General features: G+C 39.2%; 2 protein-coding genes and 1 pseudogene across 5 annotated transcripts; 1 reads left to right on the top strand and 2 right to left on the bottom strand.

Annotated features, from left to right (window-relative positions):
• Positions 1-282: 282 nt before the first annotated feature.
• On the top strand, positions 283-3,804 carry LOC110382519 (palmitoyltransferase ZDHHC16). Its single transcript, XM_021343137.3, has 5 exons — positions 283-470; positions 551-698; positions 1,243-1,434; positions 1,654-1,909; positions 2,060-3,804. The coding sequence occupies exons 1-5, from the start codon at positions 424-426 to the stop codon at positions 2,560-2,562; spliced, it is 1,146 nt and encodes a 381-aa protein (XP_021198812.2). The 5' UTR covers positions 283-423; the 3' UTR covers positions 2,563-3,804.
• Positions 3,805-4,504: 700 nt separating this feature from the next.
• LOC135119339 (uncharacterized) lies at positions 4,505-6,733 on the bottom strand (annotated as a pseudogene).
• A 4,959-nt stretch (positions 6,734-11,692) lies between these two features.
• Positions 11,693-20,335, bottom strand: LOC110382518 (T-cell acute lymphocytic leukemia protein 1 homolog). 4 transcript variants are annotated; one of them, XM_021343136.3, is made up of 6 exons: positions 20,199-20,335; positions 19,422-19,597; positions 13,880-13,985; positions 13,311-13,428; positions 12,994-13,084; positions 11,693-12,911 (listed from the first exon to the last, which is right to left on the bottom strand). In XM_021343136.3, exons 1-6 carry the CDS (start codon positions 20,249-20,251, stop codon positions 12,793-12,795), a joined length of 663 nt encoding a protein of 220 aa, XP_021198811.1. In that variant the 5' UTR covers positions 20,252-20,335; the 3' UTR covers positions 11,693-12,792. The 4 variants fall into 4 exon arrangements, with proteins under 4 accessions (XP_021198811.1, XP_021198810.1, XP_049695136.1 ...); XM_021343135.3 differs by having other exon boundaries at positions 13,311-13,431; XM_049839179.2 differs by having other exon boundaries at positions 13,865-13,985.
• Between the last annotated feature and the right edge of the window lie 1,046 nt (positions 20,336-21,381).

Below are 21,381 nucleotides of genomic sequence, written 5' to 3' on the forward strand. Positions count from 1 at the left end.
CATACCCTCTTTAAGTACAGTTTGATTTGATTACAGTACCTCTTGACTACAACAAGAACAATTAAATAATTAAAATTTATCCACCTCATACTTAACTGAATCCAGATCTTCAAAAATCGCGCCTCAAGCTACCGGGAATATGTTCTGTCCAAGGACTGTCCGGTTTCCCCATTCCCTCAACCCTCATAAAATCATAGCGCAACTGTTGTGCAATATAGTGATCGTCTGGGCTGTCCCTTACTCATATTATATCTGTGGTCTGTGGTACTTCTTCATATTGGCAACACCACCGGTATCCGCCGATCACCATAAATAAAAAATAACCTCACTAATTTTATTGTTATGTTATTATTTATCTTCAAAATTAACTAAATAGATGAATAATTTGGTTATTTATTGACATTAAAATATTTATAGTTCAAAATGGTGATCATAACATGGAGATTTCGAGGGTTATTTCGAAGACTAAAGTAAGTATTGTTATTTATTTATTGTTTACCCCATTCGATTCTAATTTAGATATATTTAATGATTATAATGTGTATTGCAGAGGCTATATATTTTGGAAAATATCTCAAGCATCGTTGACCGCTCGTTCTCTTACGTACAATGAGCACATGAGCCAAAGCTATGCGGTGGATTTCCTATTGGAACCTGTGTTTTGGTTTGTTGACAACTTCGCCCAGTATCTTGGAAAAGTGAGTACATGTAGAAACCGCTTTCTTAATTGTTGCCTTGAGTTAGACTGGAAGTCGACCCTAACATTATAGGGGAAAGGCTCAGTATACAACGATATGATTTACCTGTCATTATCTATGCAATGCAAAGGAAACATCAATTTCCTAATTCAATATGTATATATTGTAACCAATGTTCAGTGGGTAGTCTTTTTTTTGTTAACAAAGTCAAGAGTTATCAAATGACCCCTCCTGCTCTGGGTTAGCAGAGGGGAGGGAGTGTCAGGCTCTTACTGACTAAAAACCGTCGTGTCCCGTCGTAATCAGTGGGTAGTCTTAGGGGCAGATAATTCAATTGTGATAAACAGCCGTGTTTTTGGGAAGTTTGTTCTTCACCGCTTCTTCTGTCTAGTGATAACACTAGAAAAAGGTGAAAGGGGTATTGGGTAATTCATTTTGACTCGAACAAGTGCTAATCTAATTAGCCTAGCTTTAATAAACGATTTTCACTTTGACTTTTACATATTATGGTCGGTTGTCATATTATATGTATTATCTTTTTCAGATGTTTGTTTTCTGCGTTTCTATTCTAACAAGCGCGGTTGTAGGCGTGGCTTACTGGGTAGGTCTGCCATACTGGTGGCAGAGATGTCCTTATACAACTGTATTTCTAGTCATATTCGGCAACTGGCTGCTGATTAATATTGTATTCCATTACTACAAAGGTGTCGTTACTGAACCTGGATACCCACCACCGGTAAGTAAAAATATTGCGATTGCTCTAATTGCTCATGTGTTAAGGAATTAAATATAAGAATATTTTAACTAAACTGATGTGTGTTTTGCGTGGTGTTCATGCAATCATTGCTAAACTGGGAAAAAAAAGACTTGATTTTATTTGGAGTTCTTAATAAGTTATACCATCACAGTACTGGTTATTTTGCTTGAATTCTCATAAAAGAAAAATGTTTTACAGAGCACACTAATATCGGATGCAGCAAGCATATGCAGGAGATGCATATCTCCTCGACCGCCACGAACCCATCACTGCTCAGTGTGTGACCGATGCATCTTAGCCATGGATCACCATTGCCCATGGCTCAACAATTGTGTGGGCTACTACAACGCAAGATTCTTCTTTCTGTACATGGTGTATATGGTCATGGGTGTGGCGTTCATCATCACTGCAGGAATTGATATTGGATATAAAGTTATTTGGCTGAATGATACAGGTAAATAATTGATTGTAGCATAAACCATGATCAAGTTATGAAATGGTCTGTTAAATATTAGCTCTATATATTTGAATATATTTGTAGTTCAAAATGTTATATTATAACAAAAATAGACATTGGTTTTAAAAGATTTGCTATTTATTTCAGGGGGTATAATCCCAAATAACGATCCAGATCTGATTGGGCACCCGGTGCGGCTGAACCAGACGGGCGTATTGGTTCCTGTAAAGGAAATAGTGGAATACGACTCTGTTAACTTTCCACGCGAACACAATCTACCCGTGCCGCCGATCACCGAAGCTCAACGGATCGCCGCTCACCCGTGGAAGAGAAAAGCGGTTGTTTTCATGGCCGTCACATGTTGCTCCGTGTTCCTCGCCCTCGGAACATTAACTATCATCCACGGTAAGAACATCGGCCGCGGAGAAACTAGCGTAGAAGCTCACATCAACGAGAAGTTACGCAAGCTATCTCCAGGCACTTTTAGGAATCCGTATGATTTCGGTAAGCGGAAAAATTGGCGCCTGTTTCTTGGTCTTACGCAGGGCCGAACGTTTTTGAGGCATGTTTTGTTGCCTTCTGGGCATGCGCCCACTGGAACTGGGCTGGCTTGGCATACTGTGCGAACTTCACTTGAAGACTGGCCTTGATTTTGTGTACTCATTCATGGTTCTTAGCTAATTACGAGTAGTGCTTTGCACTGCCAGATATTTAAGAAAGTCATTTAGTATTAGAAGGCGTAGGTTTGCAAATGTTTTATTCGAACAGATATAATTAGTATGTCGTTAAATTATTCTGACCTAGTTAAGAAGAGTTACCACATGTCAATACTCACGATTTAATGTTCAGGATTTTTTTTTACCAAAACTTATGACTTAATATTTGATATAAATGTACAGTTTATAGATACGAAAGTACAGATTGTGGTAGTTCTTTATTGAATGAAAATATATGTTTTAGGTAGTGTCTCAGTAAATATGTTAACAGTATTTTTTAGAAGATAAGTGCTTGTTCGCATTATTAACTCATGCACAACAGTTATTACCTACATTATTGTTTTTACGTAATATTAATTAGCAGCACGTGCAGTCGCCCTCGGATATCGACTGATTTCATACAGTCGCTGCAAGTGCGGTTGGTAGTTGCAGTCGGCAGCTAGCATTCAGAGCGAATATTTAGAGTCGCTGTAATGCCAAATGTCTAGTGATGGAATGAATGAGGTTTAGTCACGAGACGCATGTTTGTCGCGGAATTGTATCTTTATTGTATCTTTATATACAGTATTTTCATGTCCTCTCAGTTTTCACATTATAATTATTTACATATGTTTTATCAGCTTTAACCTATAGAGATTACTTTGCATTAAAAAAATATTTTATGTAAATTAAATTAATATTAAATTCGATCATCTGTCATTTCGTTGGCGCGGTTTTAGAGTACTTTCGTATTATTGTAAATATATATTTCCAGAGCGGACTATTTTTATACCTTTCGAGAGGACTTAGTGTAAACAATGTTGTGATTAAGACTGAGCTGTTTGATTGTGACACGGAATTATGTAGTTTTTAGTTAATATTTATTTATTGGTCTCTCACTACCTGTTGTCCTGTTTGGTTGACTGCATCGTTGGTCTAGTGGTCGCAAGCGCGGCTGCTGTACTCGAGGTCTGGGGTTGATTCCCGGGTCGGGCCGAAATTGCTTTGGGGGTTTTCTTAAACTTTGACAAAGCAGCCCGTAGTCTGGTAGTTGGTGATTGATTCACCCGTGCATGTCGCATCACCCTCTTTCCGGTCGTGTCGGATCGCCGTCCCATAGGGTTACGAGAGTGAAGGAATAGAGAGTGCACCAGTGTCTGCGCAAATGCTCGTGCACTATAATATGTCCTGCACTGCTAGCTGATCTCCTTAAATAAGAACAGCCGCCGTGGCCGAAATGGGGAGTGGACGCCATTATTATTATTTATTGGTTCATCAGTTACGTCAACACTTTTCGAGTAAAAACACGATATAAAAAGAATTGGCGACTGTGACTGTCACTTATACGAGTAGATGAGACCTTAATGATTAAAGACAAATCAAAATTAAATGTATGCGATAGCCTATGTACGCGATAGCCCCCATTGCTTAGCTGGCTTAGGGCTAAGCTAGGACCGGTGGTGTCCTTTTGCGAGGACGTGATGTCTCAGAAGGAAACTGCGGAACGGGAGAGGGAGATTTCGACTCCCTTCCCCGGAATGAAGAAGTAGGCGTACCGCTCAGGTAAAGGGCGGACACCGCCCTCTTCTGACTTACTTGGCTTAAAGTCCTATGTCCCCTAGATGGGGCAGAGGGCATCCACAGTGCTCCGTCATCGCGTTCGCTTTCGCTCCACGTTCTGCCTATAGTCGCCGCCTCTGCAATGATCGTCCGCCGCCAGGATTGTTTAGGGCGACCACGTTTCCGCTTCCCTTGGGGATTCCAGTTTAGGGCTTGCCTCGGGATCTGATCGGGGTCCCTTCGGAGCGTGTGGCCGATCCAGTTCCACTTGCGGCGTTTGATCTGCTTTTCGATCGGTGTCTCACCGCAGCGTTCCCACAGTTCTATGTTGGAGATTTTCTCGGGCCAGTATATACCGAGAATACGACGGAGGCAGCGATTGACGAAGACCTGGAGCTTACGCGAGATGTCTTTTCTGGCCTTCCACGTTTCGCATCCGTACAGCAATACGGTCTTGACGTTGGACCGGAATATCTTGAGCTTAACTCTCCTGGTCAGTTTCCGTGATTGCCACACAGGACGGAGCTGTGCGAAGGTTGCTCACCCTTTGGCAATCCTCGAGGTGATGTCCTCCTCGGTCCCTCCTGTTTCCGACACAACACTACCGAGGTAGGTAAACTTGTGGACCCTCTCCACTCCCTCTGTGTCGATGAGCAACGGTAATGAGCACGTCACTCCGCACCTCATTTCCTGGGTCTTCCCAAAAATGGGAAAGCCCCATGGCTTTCCCATTTTTTAGCCTACGGATAGCCTTCATTACCTCCTCCCCTGTAGGAGGAGACACATCGATGTCCAGGTTCGATGTGGGCAAGCTGGCAGCAGGTACGGCCGTGGTTACGGGATCACTTGGGACTCGGAAGATTTCCTCGAAGTTCTCCCGCCAGCTTTGAAGCTGTCCCTCCGATGTCACAATCAGCTGACCTCCTTTATCTTTTAAGGTCTTCGTCGCCTTGTAAATCTCTCTGAGATTGCTGGAGTTAGCAGCGCGTTGTGCGCAGTCCGCAATAGTGTCAGCCCATACTCGCCGGTCATGACGAGTACTGCGGTAGATTTTCCTGCGTATTAGGCAGTATTGCAGCTTCAGGTCTTGGCGCACTGCCACGTCGCTGGTTGCCAGAAGTTAAAGGTGGAGCTGGCGCCTTTCTTCAATGAGGTTCCAGGTTCGTTGTGACATCCAGTCCTCACGAGCGTGTGTTTTATGTCCAGGAACGACGGAGCTGGTCTCTGTGTAGGCCATTTTGATGTGGGTCCACTCCGCGTTGACAGAAGTAGTGGAGTCTGGTTCGAGAACGTTATGTCTGGGTCCCGCAGCTTGTTGACCTCAAATCGTTTTCCTACCCTGGACGTCGAGCTGGCAGCACGAGCTACCGCTACTTTGAGCCGCACCTCGGCTACGACTAGATGGTGGTCGCTGTCGATATCCGCGCCACGACGGTTGCGGACGTCGAGCAGTGATGAGCGCCATTTGGAGCTGATGGCAAGGTGGTCGATTTGGTTCTTAGTAATTCCATCGGGTGAGTTCCATGTATACTTATGGTGGTCTCCATGTATAAAAAGCGTGCCTCCGATGGTCAGGTCGTTGTCCTGGCAGAACTCCAAGAATCTCCCCGTTCCCGTTCCGTACTCCCATCCCGTGTGTACCCATGTGTCTTTGACAGCCGTCGTTGTCTGTGCCAACCTTGGCATTCAGGTCTCCCATGACGATTACTATGTCCTGTTTGCGGATGTCTTTCAAGCCTGACCTTGAGTGAACTATAGAAATCGTCTTTGTCTTCCTCTGATGCCGGGTTTGTAGGCGCATAGCACTGAACGACGGTTATCTTGCGGGCTTTGTTGTTAAACCGGGCTGTGATGATTCTCTCTGAGATGGGTTTCCAGTCCAGTGGGCTCTTCTTAGCGGCGTCAGAAAGAGGAATCCCACGCCGTTTTCACGTACGTCCTCTTCATCTTCCTTCCCGGAGTAAAGAATTGAAAGGCCCCTGGACGTTCTGTCTGAGTCGATCCGACCGAATCCATTTCTGCGCACTTCGCTGAGACCGAGTATCTGCAGTTTGTATCTCAACATTTCTGTTTCTGCTTGGGCTAGTCGGCTATCTTCGCTCAGTGTTCGCACGTTCCAACAAGCTATTCGTGTCCGTATTTTCATGCCAAAGGTCGTCGTAGTTTGATCGGTCCGGTTTTGCACTGTTTCAGTTTCTTTAATCTTTTATGTTTAGGTAAGCGGGTTATTAGCCCACTATACCCTAGCCCACTGGTAGGGCTGCCACCTTAGAGCTTGTGTTATTTTGTGTTTAAAAAGACTGTTCGCGAAGGAGATCGGCAGAAAAATACGTACCTAAACCGTGGCCTTGGTATTGTGGCCGCCGCTGTTGGCGTCGATTTCACGAGGCGGCTTGGCCGGATCCCCTGAGACCTAGAGGCGAAAGTACTCGCGTCATTATATCGATGGCGCGAGGAAGAGCGGGCACGGGACTCGAGGCCGGTGTAGCGGCAGATCGAGCGAAATGGTGACAAAGGCTGCTGCGCCCTACCGCCGGCCTCGCTACCGTCGAGGCGATCCGGCCAGTTCTCTACGACTGGCTCGGGAGTTGTCATTCAGGGTGACGCAGGTGCTGTTGGGAGATGAGTGCTTTGGCAAGTACCTGTCCGCATAGACAGGGAGCCGGACGCTCCGGACGCCGGATTACGGGGAGGGGACGGCGCAACACTCGCTCTCTGAGTGTGTAGCTTGGGAGGAGCAGCGCCGTGTCATAAATGAAATCGAGGCGATCTGTTGCTGCCGGCCTTAGTGCGGAGGATGGTCGGCAGTGCAGAGTCGTGGGACGCGGTGGTGTCCTTTTGTGAGGAAGTGATGTCGCAGAAGGAATCTGCGGAACGGGAGAGGGAGATTTCGACTCCCTTCCCCGGCCGCAGAAGGCGCACCGGGCGCAGGAGAAGGGCGAATTTTTTTTTCTTTTGGATAAGTAAGATGGATATACGTCCCTGGGCCCATAACCTGTTGGGCTTTGAGTAAAAGTAGCTATTCAACTGTCAATATTCATAAAGCGTGCACCTACTACGGAGTTCACCATTTTGAGTTGTCATTCCAACACCTTCTATTTGTTTAAACGAATGTTAATGCATTCCATAAACTGTATAATGTACATAAGAATCACTTAGTAATGTTAAACTTAACTTTATATTAAATCTTATTGTAAAATTGTGTTTTTTGTTTAAAAGTATTTGTATTTATTTACAATGCATTTCATTTTTAAACATATGATAGCTGTAAGTGAGTTGAAATTGATAACTATTGTGATTTATATTTAAGCCTAAGAGTGTGTCATTTTGTAAAGATATTAGAGAAATAAAACTGCGATCTCCCATGTATAGTCTTTTATTTAGAATTGATAATTTAAAGTTAAAGCCAATTAAATATCTTAACTCTTAATATTAAAAATCAGCAACAAAACTCTAAATGAAACCCTAATATATTTTTTTAGGAAAATACGCATAATATTTACGAAATGGTCAACCTACCTGTACTATTGAATCCTGTGTGTCAGTACGTAACTGCAATAATACCTGTGGTAATACTTTTACAGTAGGTACCTCCTAAAAATTCCGACTTCCAAAAACACTAAAAAGCAAAAAAAAAACTAATTTTAAACTAATTAAGCTATGTGACGTCATCCTAAATCCAACATGGCTGAATATACAAGATGGTGGACTAGTTATTTTTTACCTATTCAATATGGGTGGGTATCAAATGAAAGGGATTGACAAGTAGAACACAGTGCACTTTACGAAAAAATACGAGATGGCCGCCGCTACAAAATGGCGAATAACCTATGTTTTCAATATCATCATTATGGGTATTAACTGAAAGGGCTTGACAAGTAGAATAAAGTGCACTGTACAAAATCAAAATCTTAGATTCACTAATTAAGTGTTGGACTGTTTAAAATTAACTGGCAAACGACCTTGCAATAATGATGCGTTGAATGAGATAAAAAAAAAACTTTATTTTCTCATCAATTACAGTGTTTAGTACATTACAAGTTGCTTTTTTAAGAGAATGGTGTCTGTTTAACAGTGTGTTACAGATCACCATATATCTTTTTGAATGTTATACAGCACATTTTGTAAGGAGAGAGGCAAAGAAAAATCCTAAATACAACTATGTCTAATAAATAAAATAATAAATAACAATAACACACGTTTATTAATTTAATATTAAGAGTCACTTTTCTGTGGGAATAATTACATACACAAATATGCACAACAACGAAGGTGAACTTCTAATTTATAGTAACTTAATTAATTAATAGTGTAGTCATTTTGAGATCATATATGTAATTATCAATTACTTGCAAAAGTTAAAATTTGGCCTTAAAGCCTAGATTAGAATATGTATGGTAGGGCAGATGAATTATTAGTCCTATCTAGTTAGTAGAGTACTTTTATTTTTTTATTTATCTTGGTAGGTAGTTTTGAAGCCATGTAGTCAGTTTCTTCTTACATTGTAATTTAATGTTGGTAACGATATTTAATTTTTGGTTTATTTTATTGTAAATGAATGTCCCCAGAAAACCAAAAAAAAAAAAGTGAGAAACTGGTGTTGTATTGTGTATCTACCTGTTTATTGTGCATACAGTGGGGATCCGTTTATTCTGAGAATTAATAATTGAATTGGGTGTCATAGAATGTTTTTTGAGAATTGTCATTAGAATGAAGAGTTGTCTAACAGTCAAAACTTTGCAATAATGATACAGTTCAAAGGTAGGGTGTAGTATGGGTAGAAAACAACTGACTTTTAATACAGCTCTTTGTGCACGTTCCAAGTTTATGAGAATAGGCTTACTTGTACCACCCCAAGAAGTAATGCAATAGATAAGTAGCGATTTACAAAGTGCATAATATACTGACCTGATAACTGCAGTATCTGAGATATGGCGTAGGGTTTTGAAAATGAAAATAAGCTTGCGAATTCTTTTACCTAGTGCATCGATATGTTGTTGAAAATTCGGGTGGTCATCAATGAGAACTCCAAGGTATCTTATACAAGTTGTTTTGGTTAATTTAGGACATGCACATGAGCTATATGAGTCACAGTAATGTTCACAGAAGTTTAGATTTGGTTGTTCATTACTTAATAATGAATAGACTTATTAGTTAATGGACTTATTTGTTACAACGCCCTCTATTGGCGAGCAGCTGATTTATGTATTAAAGCGACATCTATCGGCTAAAGGATGAATGATTCCCGGTAGCGCCATCTATTAGTGAATAGTAGAATTATTTGTTACAACGCCCTCTATTGGCGAGCAGCTGATTTATGTATTAAAGCGACATCTATCGGCTAAAGGATGAATGATTCCCGGTAGCGCCATCTATTAGTGAATAGTAGAATTATTTGCTACAACGTCCTCTATTGGCGAGCAGCTGATTTATGTATAAAAGCGACATCTATCAGCTAAAGGATGAACGATTTCCGGTAGCGCCATCTATTAGTGAGTAGAATTATTTGTTACAACGCCCTCTATTGGCGAGCAGGTGATTTATATATTACAGCGACATCTATCGGCAAAGGCGATTATCACACTGCCCCGCATGATGCAGCGTGGTGCGTGGATGCGTTTTTTTCCGTTGTATGGAAATATCTCCGTTTGTATGGAAAACACGCATAGTCCAACACACTGAAAATGCATCCACGCGCGTTCATGCGGATCACGCACATACATGCGGAGAAAAACGCACCCCCGCGCGTTGGTGCGGGGCGAAACGCAAGGTATGGCACACTGATCCCGCAGTGACGCGCGTGATTTTGAATGGGCGTGACGTGTATATTTGAAAATGGAAGCCGCCGTGCGTGAATTTACAAAACGCACCTACGCGCGTGAGTGCGTGAAAAACCCGCACGATGATGCAGATCTGCACTCCCGCAGGAACGCGCGTACCTAGGTGCGTCGACACGCAAGATGCAGCGTGATGCGGGGCAGTGTGAAGATCAACATGCGGAGAAAAACGCACCCCCGCGCGTTGGTGCGGGGCGAAACGCAAGGTATGGCACACTGATCCCGCAGTGACGCGCGTGATTTTGAATGGGCCTGACGTGTATATTTGAAAATGGAAGCCGCCGTGCGTGAATTTACAAAACGCACCTACGCGCGTGAGTGCGTGAAAAACCCGCACGATGATGCAGATCTGCACTCCCGCAGGAACGCGCGTAGGTGCGTCGACACGCAAGATGCAGCGTGATGCGGGGCAGTGTGAAGATCACCTAAAGGACGAATGATTCCCGGTAGCGCCATCTATTAGTGAATAGACTTATTTATTAATACAACGCCCTCTATTGGCGAGCAGCTGATTTATGTATTGCAGCGACATCTATCGGCTAAAGGACGAATGATTCCCGGTAGCGCCATCTATTAGTGAATAGACTTATTTGTTAATACAACGCCCTCTATTGGCGAGCAGCTGATTTATGTATTAAAGCGACATCTATCGGCGAATGGATGAATGATTCCCGGTAGCGCCATCTATTAGTGAATAGACTTATTTGTTACAATGCCCTCTGTTGGCGAGCAGGTGAACTAATTTTCTACACTAGTTGCTGGCCGCGGTTCCGCCTGTATTTATGCATATATATTTTTTAATTCCTATAGAATCAATGTCCTTACCTTCCCCTTCTCCACAATTATAACTATCACTACGCCTTACATTACAATCGGTCAATCAAACCGCAAAAATAAGTTTGTATTGTTATTTTTTTCGAATTACTATAGAATAAATTCTCCACAATGTTAACTATCACTACGCCAAATTTCATTAAAATGGGTCAATCCGACTGTAAAAATAAGCTTGGATTGTAAACATTTTCTTTCGATAGAATGAATACAACTATTTATTTAGCTATCACTTCGCCTTCACAGCTACGTCTGTTTTAAAAAAAATATCTAGAAAATAGTGAGCATTTTGTTTGATAGAATTTAAATACACTTGTACGTTATTTAATGTTATATTGAAATTGTCGTTATGATAGCTGTAAGTGAGTTGTTTAAGATATCGATTGTTATTGACGTGACAACGTCTTATAAATTGGTTTGCCGGGTGACACTTCAAGAAACTGCGTTACGTTCCGCTCACGTTATGCGCTCACAATGAGAGCGAGTGAGAGGCACGCGTCCCTTCCACTCGGGCATGGTTAGCCCGCCTAAGAGCGAGAGAGACAGACATAAAAAGTGAAAGGCACGCGTCCCTTCCACTCGAGCACAGTTAGCCCGCCTAAGAGCGAGAGAGAGAGAGTGAGAGAGATAGGCATACACACCGGTTCATGTCTTGCGCTTCTATTTCGCTTAGGCGCCTGCATACAAGTTTACATACACGTTGCCAGTTAATTGTAAAACAATTGTGTAGTGATAACTCAAAGTCGTTGTCACGTAAAACTTTCGCCCGTATACCGACTTTACAGGCAACCCATTTTTTTATATTTAAGCCTAAGAGTGTGTATTATGTATAGATATAAGTAAATAAAACTAAGATCTCCAATATATAGTCTTTTATTTCGATTGATAATTTAAAGTTACAAGCCAATTAAATATCTTAACACTAAATATTGCACATCAGCAACTAAACTCTAAAATAAACTTAAATATATATTTTTTAGAAAATACTCATAATTTTTACTTATACGAAATGATCAACCTATAACCTATGAAATTCTGTGTGGTTTCAGTAAATAACTGCATTAATATATTTGCAGTAAGTACATAAATCGTGATATGTTTCCCTACCTCCTAAAAAAATATCCCAATCTTACCTCCCCACTCAGAGACATTTAATGGTCACTTAAGCCATTCCTTAGTGAAGGATTTGTATGACTAAGGAGTGACTTAAGTACCTAATCATTAAGTGTCTCTGAGTGGGGAGGTTTATTTATTACGTTGTTAAATACTCCTAGTCCATGATATCTACATTCTACATTACATATAAATAGGACTGTCTTTTAGTTAAAGGAAGTTCTTAGGTTAAATGTATTTTTTATCCTTTTGAAGTACCTACTCGTGCGAGCAAAGTTTAAGGACATCAATGACTTTGCAAAATAGGCAACCAATGATCGTACAACGTACTTACAATTCTCATAAGATGTCATGGTTTGATTTGGACTTCACTAGAATTGCTATGATAGATGTTGACTGTTTTTTTATGTGTGGTTAGTACGAAGTCAGATACCAATTATCACAATAAAATCCCCAAAAAAGTGCTTAAACTTCTACAATCATGACTAGTTCAAATTTATAATACAATAGAAGATAAATAGTCGATATTATGCTTAGCAAATGTCTAGTGCCTCTAGTGGTAGGGCTGATCTACGATTCAAATATAGGGCTTCATGTCCACATATGGTTTTATGCTTTACAAAACTGCGTATTAATTCGTTGTTCGGTATGGACGTGGTCAAAGTAATGTTAGGATCAGTGTAGGATCCAGTTCCAGGGAATTACCTAATGTCAGCACATACTGCCTACGACGAGGCTCTTAGGGTCTGAAGAAACCACACTGTTCCATACACCACTGAAGATCGTGAAGCTTCATAAATCTTAAAACCTTAGGTGGACAATAGCCCTGAACATCAAACAAAGGTTAGTTGTGTCCATATTGAAGATTGTCGGAACTGAGAGCGAGTGAAGTCAGGACGCTGCGGCGCTGAGGGTTCACGCCGAGGTTCTCCCAATTGATCCACGATAGCCTGGCAGTTAAGTCTGGAAACAAGAAAACATATTTTTCTTAGGTGACAACACGACTTGGTTATTTTAATAGAAATAGACATGAAAGTATTTTTACCGCTGGTATTCCAATGAGCTCGATCGGCTTTTATCTCCCCACGAAGACATTTCTCGACGTAAGTCAGTGGGTCATAGTCTGCTTCAAGCACCTGAAAGTAAAATATACTGTCAAAGGAAAAGCATAGCAAGTGCGTGGATTAGGGCTCTTAAGGTTAAGGTTACGCTATACTCGATTAGTTTTAACACGCCGAAGACCAGTCATTAGGATAGTTTAGTTGGTTACTAGTTAAATTTTGACTTGTTGTGGAGTAGTAAGAGGCCGCTTTTGATGAAGTGTTAAACGTAGCAAGGTGCAATAATGTTTACGGTCCTTACCTCTCTCAGCAGTGCAATGTAGGCGATGGCCAGTCTCAACGTGTCTATCTTGCTGAGCCTCTTCTCGTACGGGAACGTCGGCACATGGACCCGCAGTTCATCGAACGCCGAGTTTATACTGCTAAAATCACAACACCACAACAACATTATAGCTTTTGAACGAAACCACATACAGTAAAATATATCTGCTGCATCAGTCAACAGTTTATGAAAATAATAAAAAATATTAAAGAGCAACTAAGAGAATAAATTAGGACTCCTATTGATTTTTGCTTGGACGTTATGCGTAACCACGGAAGAGAAAGAACGAGGGGAAAACTACATGGCATTACAGGTATTTACTGGAGTGACAAACATTTTTATGGTAAATGTAATAGATTAGAAGTACGAGAATTAAAAAAAAGACGGGCTCTGATTTATCACTCACTTACACAAGACAGACAAAAACTCAGCCATATAAGAGCAACAAATTAATCAGTTAGGTAGGGTATTTAAAATATGGAAAAGGTTTCAGAATAAATAAAGGAGGTACGTGCAACAAATAAGGAGGATACCCATTGGGTCCGGACCTCAGCATCCGTCGGCGCTCGCGCACGTTGGCGGCGGCGCGCTGCACCCTGTACGGGGACCCTCCGCACTGGTACTCGGGTTCCGCTGACGTCTCCAGTAGAACATCTGTTGGACAATCGAAAGATATACAAGAATGAATTTTATTCAGTGCGCAAACTTTGTCGTATTAGCAGTCGTAGTAGGCAGGTTAGTCGTGCAAGCGACATCTATTAGTCAAAAAACGTTTTAATCAAGATAGTGACATCTAGAACTAAAATGAAGACATTTTTTTAGGAGCGCAGTATCGGAGAATCGCTGATTTATTTGCAAAAGCGACATCTTTCAGCTAGTAGGCACATTAGTAGTATAAGCGACATCTATTATCCAAGAGGCGTATCATATATATATATATAGCGACATCTTGTAGCTAGTAGGAAAATTAGTCTTACGAGCGACATCTATTAGCCAAATAGCGCAGCATTGGTTACAGCGACATCTTGTAGCTGGTAGGCAAATTAGTTTTATAAGCGACATCTGTTAGCCAAAGGACGTATTATTAGCTACGGCGACACCTAGTAGTGAATAGTCGTTTTATTTGTTACCACGACATCTATTGGCGAACAGGTGAACTAATTTTCTATACTAGCCACTGCCGGCGGTTCCGCCCGTATTTTTTTTTTTTTTAATATTTAAATAACTTGTATTAATAATGAATAACCTTATGGTTTCCTTATATGTTCATCAAAGTTTATCATTTGTCAATCCGATCGCAAAAATAAGTTTGTTTTTTAAACATTATTTTTCTCAAATTTAGATACAAAGAATGCCAGTATTCCAAGCCCTTCTCCAAAGTTAACTATCACTTCCAAATATCATCAAAAGCCGTCTTTTCAACCTGACCGAGCGCACAACAAAGATTTTTCTCAATTTCCGATACAATGGATGTAGAAAAAAATATTGAAGATATTCATTCGAAAGCAGCTATCACCTACAGAGGTAAACATACCAAGGCGATTACAACTTATAGCATGAATCTCTAATGCCGATTACATAATATACTTAGGTAGGTATTATTTCTATAACGATATTCATTCTATTACGGAGGGTAGAAAAATTATTTGCATGTTCGTTGCGTACAAAATATTTTTTTACTATTTCATCCGTCATCATTTCCACAGTTTTAAAACAAGTATTTGGGTTTTTGTAATTTAGTGATATGCCATTATTTTCATAAATATTAAGAATAATCATTTGTTTAGGGAGTTTAATCCCTTTCAATTATGAGAGTCATAAATAATTATTATTTTGTGAACAATTGAAGGAGCTTCGTTCGCCTTCATTGCCATGAAAGCAATAATGAGTTTAAAAAAAGCAAGGATTTTGTTAAGAACTAGAAACTTAAGACGATACCTTATTGCGATGTTCACGGGTGAACTGGGTAAATGGTTGAGAGTGATAGAACTATGCGATAGCAACGTAAATAGATAGAGAGAGGAAACATGCAACCTGCTCGAAAAAAAATATGTAACCGCTATACTAAATAAAAATGAATTAAAAATTCAATTTTATGTTTCTTTAAAAACTGATATCTGATTAATGTTTAATAAGATATTATCTACATTCTTCATTATTTTAATGTGACAGAAAGTACACGACTATGACATAAAATTCATAAAATGTTATTTTTAGAGGTAAGTTCTGTTTTTTTTTTTCTATAGAGGAAAGTTACTTGATTTATGTTTTTGTCTTCGGATTAATGGAGGTAATATAGTCAAATAAAAGAGAACAATAACTTATTACTAGTAACCATAACACCCTATGCCATCAATGCCAGATCCAGTACAAACCTACTTCATGCATCTATGTTATGATTTGGTTCAAAAAGTTATGTGTTGAGTTTACTATTAATCTACCCACATTTTTGTTTTTTTTTGTTTGTACCTTTGTGCGCTCGAATCATTTATGTTAGTTTTAAATATTGTTTCTCAGTAACTGAATTATGTAAATTCTTTATCTATACTAATATTATAAAGAGGAAAACTTTGTTTGTTTGTTTGGTTGTAATGGATAAACTCAAAAACTACTGGACCGATTTTAAATATTCTTTCACCATTAGAAAGCTATATTATCTGCGAGTAACATAGGCTATATTTTATCCCGGTGCGGGCAGTAGCTCCCACGGGACGCGGGTGAAACCGCGGAAAAACGGCTAGTGAGAAATAAAGTTGTTCTTAAACCTTAGTTACGATTAAATGTTCTCAATGTTTTGACAAAATAATGTCAGTATTATTGTAAGTAGAAACACTTCATTTTGGCAATAAACAAATATTCTTTTATGCTTTATTGTTGTACTAAGCAACCTACTTTAGTTCTTCGGCACATTAAATATGTTTTTTTTTTTAACTTTTGCTCTTACCCCACTCTAGTTCTTAACCCACGAATTTCAAATCCTGTTTCTTTATATTTTTTTGTGGTAGAGATCCATAGACTCAAAAACTTTTCAGATACCTATGGTGAAGTTTATACCGTGTTAATACTTAAAGCTAACATTCGGAAATAGTTGCTCATAGAATACCGGGTAAATGGGTTGTTTTCAATATGGGAGATAACTTCATCAGAGATTCTACAAATTCCGAGATAAATATATTTACTACTAGCTTCTGCCAGCGGCTTCGCCCGCGTGGTGTGTTGATAAAAAGTAGCCTATGTGTTAATCCAGGGTATCACCTATCTACATACCAGATTTCAATCAAATCGGTCCAGCCGTTTTTGCGTGATTGAATAACAAACATACATCCATACATTCTCACAAACTTTCACATTTATAATATAAAAAAGTAGGAAGTAGGATTTTAAAACAAAACAAAAGTTCAATTGATAGACAATAAAGTAAGCTAGCATTTATATAATACTTGCACTTAATACTAGGATTAAAATAGAGACTAGAGCAAGCTTTCATGCCGTATTCAAATTAGTACTCTCATACTCAGATCAAAGAAATTTTTTATGAGTCAATACAGGAGAAAAATAAAGAGTTGCAGTGCAATTGTAATAAGCTAAACGAATTATCAGATTATTTGGCTTAATGCAATTTAATAAAACGCTCGGTACTTCTGATTTATGCTATTAAGATGAAAATCATGAAGCTATCAGTGCGATGTTTTTTTTGGTTTAGGTACTGTCAAATAATTGTGAATAATAAAGGGACATAAAACAGTTATAATCATAGCTAAACTTATAATCCATCTTGTGACCTATTTAATAGTTTCATAATGGCTCACTAAGCCGAACACAATATTTAGCGTATAATATAAAGGTACATATGTACTTAATTTGGACACGCGTAGCGTTTGTATGGAAGTCATGATTTGTTACCAACTTGTAGATAGTGGGCCGTAGATTTATTCAAACGGATATAAACGTATCTAAATAAATAATTTTAAGCAAAATTGTAATTTTATAAAGAAGTAGCTTCAGATTCCAGATAATACCTATCTGCAGATTTTACACTACCGCTGTAACCTGCGTTAGTTTATCTTATTGAATTAGGTTCATTCGTGCAAATGCATTATTTCCGGAAATAATCTACAAAAATCCTACTTTATATTATAAATGTGAAAGTTTGTGAGAATGTATGGATGTATGTTTGTTATTCAATCACGCAAAAACGGCTGGACCGATTTGATTGAAATTTTGTATGTAGGTAGGTAATACCCTGGATTAACACATAGGCTATTTTTTATCAACACACCACGCGGGCGAAGCCGCTGGCGGAGGCTAGTGAAAAATAAAATAAATTAAAAGTGTAAATGGGAATCTATGGAACCCTACATTGCGCATGACTCAACATACTCTTGGGCGGTTTTTAATTTTAAATACTTAACAGAACATATCAGTGGCGGATTTACAAACTTGCCGCTAGTAGGCCATTCAATTTTTGCCGCCTCTAATGATTGTGAACTTAATGATATTTTTGTCAGTTACTAGATTATTTTTGCAAGCCTCTATGTACCGAAGAGTTAAATGTTAACAAGTTTATATGACAGCGACTTTGAAGCGTAAAACCTCTGTAAATTTTAAACGGCTCAATCGATTTTCATCAAACACTAAAAAAAAAACTAAATTGAAATTGGTTCATTCGTTCGGGTGCTATGACGCAGTGGCGACGTAGCATCGGGTGGCACCCGGGGCGGACTACCTATTGTGCAGCCCCCCAAAAAAAAAACGACAAATGTAAAAAGTTTTCTGTTCCAAAACTTAATAATTTTGTACCAAAACGAGTAAAAAAAACCGGCGTAAAGTGAAAAAGTCGCGAGCGAAGCGAGCGCGAATTTTTTTATAGTTTTGGTACACAAAAATATCTATCCAAACAAGAGTGGAAAAAAGGCACTGCTAAGAGAAGAAGCCGCGAGCGTAGCGAGCGCGAAATTTTTGATGTTTGGGACGCAATAATACCTAAAGAAATCAGAAAATAGCCACTGTCAAGTGAAAGGCGCGAGCGCAGCGAGCGCGAAATTTTTTGAGTCTTAGAACACAAAAATACTCAAAGAAGTTTGAAAAAAACCAGTGTAAAGTGAAAAAGCTGAGAGCGCAGCGAGCGCGAAATTTTTCGAGTTTTGGGACACAAAAGTCCTCCACTCTCATAAACAGCTTAGAAATCGTCAGTTTAGAGCGTCAGTTGTTTTTGCTACTTCGGTGCTTTAACTTTTTGTTAGATTGAGGACTCGAAAGAGCGCAGAACAAACCAGGAATTATGAAAAAAGCCGCGAAACCGCGAGCGAAGCGAGCGGATTTTTTATTTTATTTTTATTGAAACGCTATTAGAATATTTTAAAATTCATGATCACGTAAGTAGGTACCTAAGTATATATTACAGTTTATTAATTTTGCGTTTATTAATCATCTATTTATATATGGACTGTGTACTCATATACTCAATTATAAAAAAACCTGTAAAAAAAATTGCTAAATTTGCCGCCCCTCTAAATCTGCCGCTCTAGGCACTGGCCTACTTGGCCTATTGGTAAATCCGCCACTGGAACATATGTAACTGTCCCTTTTGATATTGCTAAGCTCAGTTTATTATTTCTGCAATCGAAATAAAAACCTACATGTTGTTCGTTCGAAGCAACCTTATTGAAAATTAAAACTCTGAACAATTTTCATAGTTTGACAAACGTAACTTTAAAATAAGTACTTGTGCACAGCTCTTTTAGATCACATTATTTTGATGTATTATCAATTATTAGCCCTTCTATGTCGCCAGCAAATTATTAACGCGAGATCATTCTAAGAACAATATAAAAACATTTTTACAAATACTTAAAATAAAACCGACTTATTTTTAGAAGTCACACTAAAACGCAAACAATTTTTTTAAATCATGTTTATTTGGCCACCGACTTCTAGATCGAAGCACCAAACAATATTTTTGCCAATGCTTTTTATTAATTTTAGACGTCGGTTCCATTTCCACAAGGATGGATTCTTTCCCGGAAGGTGATTGAAATTATATGACCGGTGATCGACCACCATGACAGAAGAACTTGGCGTCGAACTGACCTGTATGAAGCTGTCTGGTATGCTGATGGACGTAGGCTGCTAACGGCAGCTGCAGCCGACTCCTGGCTGCAGCATAGACGCAGGAAGGCAGCTCAGAGGTCAATGACGCCCCTTCGTCGTCAGACCCATCTGCATACGCGAACTTCAAGCCGGCATAATCCAACCGGCGCGAATCACTGAGTAAAATAGAATATCAACTGTCAGTTCCGACAAATGAGCAAATGTTCACGATAAAGCTGTAGAGCAAAACATACCGTATGCCTTTTAGTTTTGAAAGATATTCTCGAGATGATAACATCGTCGTGGGCTTGATGACAAACTACCGTACCTAGGTAGTGCTTAAATTGTGAAAAAATTGCTTGCAATATCCAAATGGAAAATGAATTTAAGCTATTAGTTTGATTTATTTAAGAACTTTTATTATTGTTTACTATTTTATCCCGCCTAATAACGGCGAATAGTGAAGAGCGACTGCTGCGCTTTTTCCCCGCAACGCTACGCAAACACGCCTTGCCGTACTAAAGCGGGTACCTACAATGTAGGTACACTAGGTTCCCTACTACCTATATCTAATATAACGAATGCATTGATAGATAAAAACAATCCGGCTATACATTTTTTTATATATTTAAATCACTGCGTTTATTGTAATTTCTGTGTAAAACTAAAAAAAATATACTTAAAACTAAAAAAAAAATACAAAAAGGGAAAAATATTTTGCAATAGAAAAAAAACGAAAATTAAGTAATTATAAAATAAATATAAAAAAGAATCTACCTTAAAGGTGGTGAAGTAGAAGAATCGGCTAGCTGGGTCCGTGTTGCGGACATTTTCACAAATTTTGATGGACCTCTAATAAACGTCTACCCGAAATCGAATCCCGACTGAATCTGAGTCAACGGTTTATAATAATTTTATACCACAGGGGGAGGTCACTTATCTGCGATCACATTAGTGTGTGTTTGGTGACGAAATATTCGTGTCAAATAAAAACTGACTCTATTTTCATTAGGCTAACGTTTATTCTGTGTTGACAAAAAGGGGGCTTACGCGAGTGTGTCCTTCATCCCCCGTTGCTGGGGTGGAGCTTTCCGAAAATGAAGGCCTGCGGAGGCGGGGCCTATGCAAATTTTAGACAAAACCACCAATTTTCCATTTCCAAATATTTCGTATAATAATTAAAATATAAATAAGTTTAATTAATGTTCACTTTGTAGTGAAAACACAGATGTTTGTGAGACACATGCGATGTCATACAAATAGGTTTTAAACATATTTTTATATTTGAATTTCAAATAGCTCTATATCCTAATAACTTTTTAATTGGTATCGTTTACAAACCTTTTTAGGGTTCCGTAGCCAAAATGGCAAAAACGGAACCCTTATAGTTTCGTCATGTCCGTCTGTCCGTCTGTCCGTCTGTCCGTCTGTCCGTCTGTCACAGCCGATTTACTCGGAAACTATAAGTACTACAGTGATGAAATTTGATGGGAATATGTGTTGTATGAACCGCTACAAAAATATGACACTAAATAGTAAAAAAAAGAATTGGGGGTGGGGCCCCCCATACATGTAACTGAGGGATGAAATTTTTTTTTTCGATGTACATACCCGTGTGGGGTATCAATGGAAAGGTAAAATGATATAAAGTTTTCTAAAAAACATTTTTCTTAAAGTGAACGGTTTTTGAGATATCAGCTCTCAAAGTCGTAAAAAGTATGTCCCCCCCCCTCTATTTTTATAACTACGGGGTATAAAATTCTAAAAAAAATAGAGGTGATGCATGCTAATTAACTCTTTCAACGATTTTTGGTTTGATCAAAGTATCTCTTATAGTTTTTGAGATAGGTTGATTTAACTGTAATTTACGGAACCCTTCGTGCACGAGTCCGACTCGCACTTGGCCGGTTTTTTGAATATTTTAACTGTTTCACGCATAACATGCCTAATATGTCTGAAT

This window comes from Helicoverpa armigera, chromosome 1 (assembly GCF_030705265.1).
Source record: "Helicoverpa armigera isolate CAAS_96S chromosome 1, ASM3070526v1, whole genome shotgun sequence".
Taxonomy (NCBI): domain Eukaryota; kingdom Metazoa; phylum Arthropoda; class Insecta; order Lepidoptera; family Noctuidae; genus Helicoverpa; species Helicoverpa armigera.